Genomic DNA, 7,051 nt, shown 5'->3' on the forward strand with positions numbered 1-7,051 from the left:
TCAATAGCCTAGGGCCATTATCTTATGTCTCGAAATAAATTGTGGTGTCAATTCACCCTATTAATTCCTTACAAGTAAGAGTGTTCACGAAAAATGATTCAAAACTCAATCAAATCAATTAAAAAGGTGATACTATCTATCTATATATACATTGAAACTGAGAGACTGCAAGCAAATGGGATAAAACATATTCATCCAAAATAAAAAAGTGCACAATAATATATATAACATGGGATGTGGAAAAGTTATGATACATTAATGTCACACTACATATATATAATAATTTACAAATTTAACTTCCTTCAATGAGAGAAACTTCAGAGCGCTCCACTAGTTGACCCCTTTTTTTGTAGCTTTGTCCTTCAAATCATCAAGGTAATGCTGATACATATATGATACAAAACCCCAAATAGCCAATAACATTGACATTACTTTGATACCAGTCAACTTGTCATGCCACAGGCAAACCTAAAATACTAATCACATTTGAAAATAATGAAGATACTTTGAAAATTAGCCCTATTGAACCAACTGTAAAAAACTGCCAAGAAATAGCTGTCCCAATTAAATTTAAAACATATAAAATTTTCCCTAATTTATACTCGTTCATTTCTTTGTACAATTTTTTCCACTCTCCACTAGCGAAAAGCCCTATTAATATTGCCATAGTTGCAGTTATCGACTGGTAAACTGACATTTCTATAATTAAACGAAAACTCTCCCTCTTAAAGATTTTCTAAAGCGCGAGTTGTGTAATACAGAGCATCAATGCGCCGCCAGCAGATGCAGCTATGGTGGACAAAAATCCAAACATATATTTTCGTCTAGATGTTTTATTTGAATGTTCTCCAGAATCATCGTTATGGAGGACGAGGAGAGAAGAGGATACAGTGAGAATTACTAATGAGTTGACTATGTAAGGGGTGAATTTTTGATTATTTAGGAAGTATGAAAAAAGGGCATTGAATCCTAATTGACTAGCACAAATAAGTGAATAAGTAGTGACAGGGAGATATTGTAGACCAATTGTATAAAACATACAATCTCCAGCTATGAATAAACCCAGCAAAGTGTAAAGTGAAGCAACAATTAGGAATGGTGGTTTTTTAATTTCAATACTTTTATTACTATTATTTTTAGTTGATGTGATTAAAAGGAAAGGGATGAGAATTGGGAAGCCTATAGTTTGTACTAATGTGGCTAACAATTTGCTTTTTCCACCTTTTTCAAAATATAATCTGCCTAAGAGTGTACCTATAGTTTGGCTACATAGAACAAATATTGAATAAATGACCATTTGGATCCACCATTTGTATTGTACCAACTCAGTTCCATTCTCAGAGGTGATTTCTTCCCCTTTAGCTTGGTCACCTGCTGCAATAAATTCTCATAATGAATGACCAGGAAAATAAGTATCAATTTTTAGTGTTTTGTGCATGTGGTTACTTTCATGTATGTTATAACTATTAAACATTGTCTATCAATATCATGATACTATAGTAAAATTTCAAAATTTGATTTGCCACATTGAACTTTACCCCGTTATAAGTTTATTATATATAACAGTGAAGTTGCAAATATTATTTTATCTCATTAAAATAACTCAATTGTGTGTGCAGGGGTGGTCGAGAAGCGGGACACGGTACCGGTGCACATGAATTCAATTGTTTTTGTCCTAACCATTTATACTCCTTTCGTCCCAAAATACGTGATACAAGAAAAATTGTTCCAAAATAGTGTAATCTTAAGAATTAAGATAAAAATTTGTATGTTTTTTTTTTTTTCACAGTTGTACCCTTAAATTCGATCTTCTTAATTATTTGAACATTTATTAAAAGGGGTAGCTTGATAGTTAACTACTAATTATATTTACTGATTTCTTAATGGACATGATTTACTCAAGTGACACTTATCTTGGGACCCAAATAATAAGAAATCTACTACGAAATATCTATAAATATATTTGACTGCAACTTGCAAATATTGTATATGTCTTTGGTTGAGCATGATTTGCTGAAATAAATTCAAATCAACTTTAGAAATCTATACTACTTGAGTTAATCATAAGAACAAACGAAAGTGAACTATTATAAAGAAATATGAGCTAAACGTGTGATATTTTGCACTTTTTTTTTTGGTAAGTCCATACTTTTGCTCTTTGAACAGCCATCAAAAATCTTTTTTTTCTCTAACCTATCTGCAGCAAGTTATAAGGTACTAGATATATGTACATATACAATCATAGAGAATGGATAAATAGAAAAGAAGCTTACCTTGTACTTGTGATTGCAGTCTTGCACTAAGAGAAGATTTATTATAATAATTTTAGAAGATTTAATTTGTGTTTTTGAAGCTAAAAGATGGTGCAAAAATAAGGGGTTCTTTGATTGAAATAGCCAGTGGCCTTATTTGCAATTAGCAAGTTTTGTGCACTGATTAGATATAGTAACAGGGACCCATAGTAAGAAATAGGAAAGAGAACATTTAGTACTAGGAGTAATTATTTTGGGCTGGCCAAATTTTGACAGAACAATCAAAGTCTGTCAAATCACTTAATGTGTCTTTCACATCCAGCTGAGATATTGGTGTGCTATAAACATACAACGTCCTTCTCTATTGACATATTTAACGTAATTTCACAAGTTGAATTTAGAGGCATCTTTAAAATCCTAATAAATTTATCAAATATTCATAAAAAGATTAAGATCCTACTATACCACAAATTCATGAGATATTCAAAAATTTCGAATATCTCTACATAATTTCATAAATTCATGGAATATCACAAAGGGATCAAAATCTTCTCTTCTTGATAATCAAATACATTAAGAAGATACACAAATCCTCCTTTCATGGAGATCAAATCCAAATATTCCTAGGTTCGAGAAATACGTCACTAACTGCTCTCAAATTATGAAAAAATTCAAATCAAATCCAAATATGCCTACATTAGAGAAATACGCTACCGACGGCCCTCGAATTACAGAGAAAATCAAGAGAAAGAAATTAATGGAAGAATAGATTTGTACCCACATCGTTTATCAATAAAAATTATTATTTCTTCATTTTTTATTTGTAATTGAAGTTTATTTTTCATGAATTAAATTATGTTGCAAAGAGCGCAAATATCCTAATGAGGATGCATATGAGCAGAGGTAGAGATAGACATGACCGGACATAATTTTAATTTATCGAAAACATGCCTTAAATAGATGAGTATGCATGAAATCAGAAATTAAGATAAACGGATACGTTAGACTGAAAAATTAAATTTCTTGAAATATACCTTGAACTGTTTTTTTAGAAGGCTATAACTCTACCTTATCATATTATTATGGCACTTTGTTTGAACAGTGAAGCATTTGGTATGCCCAAATGTTACTCTTTTGATTATTTAGTTGGGCAAACAATATAAATTCGTTTGAAGTCTAATTACAAAATTTTTTTGATATTTTGCATAATTACTTAATTTTGATTTTGGATCTGTCGAGATATATAATTAGCTTTCGATACATCCAATGAAGATATATTTTTTTCTTTGTAAAGATACATAATTAGCTCCCGCTATATTTTTTCGATTTTGAATCTGTCGAGAGATACATTTTTTTTGTAGAGATACATAATTAGTCCCCAATACACTTTTTTCGATTTTAAATCTGTTGAGATACATAATTAGCTTTCTGATATATTCAGGGGAGAAACATAATTAATTGAGATTTTTGTAATTACCTTATCAGGGTGAAGATTTGTGTATATATGATAAATTAAGGTGTATATTTATGTTATTTTTCCTATTTAGTTAGGAGTTATGCTTAGCAAAATTTGTATAATTAAACAAAGTAATAATTTTGTATTCAAGAGATTACGTTCAATCCCGCTCTTTGTATCGATTGTCTCGATTGATATATAATCCATGCGAGGGAAGCTTTTGATTGATATATCTTCTGTTGGGTCAAAATATTTAGGAAATAATTTTTGTGTGTGTGTGAAAATTAGCTCTTTAGAAATAGGGGGGAAATCATACTTTTCTTGTAGAAGTAAAAAAAATAATTTTCACAAATGACATTTCATATTGATTATGTTCTCTCTACCTTCAGTGGCAGACCCAAGATTAAAGGATTGTGGATACTTACTAAAAAAAAAAATTAAAAATTGCTTCAACCAGGTTCGAACCCAAGACACCTACCAATGAAGAACTTATGATCAACCTAGAAAAGCTATAATTAGTGTATAATCAATATATATCAGTTACAAAAGTAAATTGTAAATTTATCCGACTATTCATGTAAAGATTCCTTAACAAATTAGATACATAAGGATTAATTATCAAACAACATTTATTTCATGTTTTAGCCTGTATAAAATAAATTAAACACATAATTTAACTTCTGATTACCAAATATTGTACTTAATATGTTGAATTTTATACATAACAACTGAAATTCTATCAAATATGATATTTATTTTTGCTAATTTCTATACATAAATAATTCATTTCCTAATTGGTAAGGCAGCAACCAAACAACCTACAAACAATTTCTTATGCTACGTTTTCAAATCTGTCTTTTTTTTGCTACTAGATAAGTACATGAAAGCTATTATTCATATGTCCACCTCAAAGAATGAAAATAAAAAATAAAATTTTAAATAATTATTTTTCATGCATTGAATAAACCATTGAATGATATTGGAGAGAATTGTTTAAACAAAATGCTCCTCTATTTTATGTACAGAACTAATATGATGTGTTCCCTCCAAAATAAAAAGGATACAAAGTAGCACACCAATAAAATTCACATGGAGAAAACTGAAATAGAAAGAAAAAGAAAACTTGTTACTATACCAATATAGCATACTACATTATGCATATATCTGAGTACAACAGAAGAACGATAATAATTATTTACATAGCTACATATTAATGATTACCCTTCAAGAGCCTCAACTTTGAGAATTTTCATTCTTATCAAAATAATCATGATTTTACTTTGACATGCTCTAAATGCTCTATCCTTTTATATAAAAATTTCATTACATTCAATTAGATTTCGAATAAGCAAGTAACTGATTCCTGTGAATTCATTCAGAAAGAAAATTCATCCACTCACAGTAGGTCGAGGAGTGGTTAGATGATAAATTTCCTTATGATCTTTGAGAGAGTCCACACCATACAGATCTTCAGACAAAAAATGCAGCCTCTTTCTGCAAAAATGCTTGAACAATTCAATTCTAAGTTGCTTGGACTCTTCACTTTCGATGCCACATCCGTGTAGACATGACATGAGTGTGAGTATAAGATCCCTACCGAATATGGTCAATTGATCTTGAGTAGTTGTACCAAAATCAATGCAGTAAATCAGGACAGATACAGTAATTTTTGTAATCAAAATAAAGCAAAGATAAAATTGAAGAAATTGGAGTACCTTGTATATAGAAATTTCTATGTCAGTCGCTTTCCTTGTATCAGCTTCTAGGATTCTCCTCTTGTTCAATATATTTTCCTCATAACACCTTCTTCGTTTTTCACATGTCTAATAATTTAAACATAAACCATATTTTTAGATATTTGAATTATTTTTAGTTGAATCCTTGCTCCCATATCTGTACCCCTGAATGTTAAAATTTAGATCATGAAGAATTCAACCTCTAGATCCACATTCAAGTACGAGCGACATAGATTCACTTAGGAGAATAGACCTAAATGTTAAAGTGAGAAGAAAAGTTAGGGAGGACAAGAGAGTGAAAACATTTACACCTAAAGAACATTAATTTTAATACTCTAAGCAAAACAACTGAAGAGCAATGTGCTCCCTCTGTGATTCAAGCAATTAGCAATGTTTATTAGAGACGACACTTTTAGGGTCATGAACTTAATGATAATAGTTATTCATATGTTGGAGAAGATGTTCCTACTAGTTCTTCCTATACTACTTGAAACAAGCACAACACTTGTGCCTTCCACATATGGAAATACCTTCATTAGATGTTGCAAGATTTATGTTTACTCTTTTCCTCTAGAAATAAATGACAGATTCAAAGTATTACTGTGAATGCATCTAATTTTGGGTCTTTCCACTGAAGTAAAAATGCTCTAATATTCAAGATTATGTTTTTGAGCAAATTAATAAGAATCAATAGCACTAAGCTCTTCCTACTTAATGTCAAAAATAGCAAACTGATTGATAACAGAAAAGTTGATTAAAAAGCTTCAAGAAAACAATAGTAAAAGATCTTGTTCCTTTAGAAAGATATTTTAATGAATGTACTTTTAGGGTTCATGGAAGTCGCAGATGTAAGATCATTTTTTTTTTCTTTTTTTCGGATTATCTTTTGAGAATGAAACCTTGACAAAGAAAATGGAGGATTTGATAAATAAACAGTTAAGATAGATAAATAAGCAAAAGGAAGAAGAAAAACATGACGGTCGTAAATCGTACCGAGATTCAACGATAATCTATCAGCTACAACATTAACCCAGATGAGAAGCCATCCATGAATATTGAAGAGTGAAGATGAGTGATAGTGATGATTGAAAAGGTAGATTGTTTTGGAACTCATTTACCATGAAATAAAATGACTATTTTGTCCTTGATCGTTTCACACTCAACTTTCTATATAGTAAAAATGAGTTTAACTGAAGTAAAAAAAATATCCATAATCCTATTCATATGGTTTTTGATTTATTAGGTTATGTGTAAAAATAATTAAAGAAATTGCATTACCAATTAACTAAAAAAAATAAAAAATTAAACAAGTGGATGTGTAGTCATTTTCATGATTGTCTCAATATGTTCGCTCTTCGTTATCTGACGACTCTTATTACAACATCTATGATAAAGCAATGGGTGAAATAACACTAATTGACTTGGCCGCAATATTTCATTCGAATTTGAAGAATTAAAATTTTAAATTTTGTTCGTTCAATTGAACATGGATATTTAAGTTTTTTGAAATATATATATATATATATATATATATATATGAAAACTACATAAGAAGCACAATAATAGATCATTTTAAATGTTTAAAGGCATATGAAAAAATTATTTAA

General features: G+C 29.8%; 1 protein-coding gene and 1 long non-coding RNA gene across 4 annotated transcripts; both read right to left on the reverse strand.

Annotated features, from left to right (window-relative positions):
• Positions 1–200: 200 nt before the first annotated feature.
• On the reverse strand, positions 201–1,683 carry LOC107858054 (probable purine permease 10). The gene is given in 3 exon segments (XM_016702790.2): positions 201–457; positions 459–1,371; positions 1,647–1,683. Coding segments are annotated over 3 exon segments (1,077 nt in total). The 3' UTR covers positions 201–330.
• Positions 1,684–4,815: 3,132 nt separating this feature from the next.
• Positions 4,816–6,656, reverse strand: LOC107861144. 3 transcript variants are annotated; one of them, XR_007052278.1, is made up of 3 exons: positions 6,438–6,656; positions 5,424–5,697; positions 4,816–5,301 (listed from the first exon to the last, which is right to left on the reverse strand). It is a non-coding gene; the product is annotated as an uncharacterized LOC107861144 (long non-coding RNA). The 3 variants fall into 3 exon arrangements; XR_001671750.2 differs by having other exon boundaries at positions 4,816–5,323; positions 6,438–6,654; XR_007052276.1 differs by having other exon boundaries at positions 4,816–5,202; positions 6,438–6,653.
• Between the last annotated feature and the right edge of the window lie 395 nt (positions 6,657–7,051).

The sequence above is a fragment of the Capsicum annuum genome, chromosome 2 (genome assembly GCF_002878395.1).
Source record: "Capsicum annuum cultivar UCD-10X-F1 chromosome 2, UCD10Xv1.1, whole genome shotgun sequence".
Classification (NCBI taxonomy): Eukaryota; Viridiplantae; Streptophyta; class Magnoliopsida; order Solanales; family Solanaceae; genus Capsicum; species Capsicum annuum.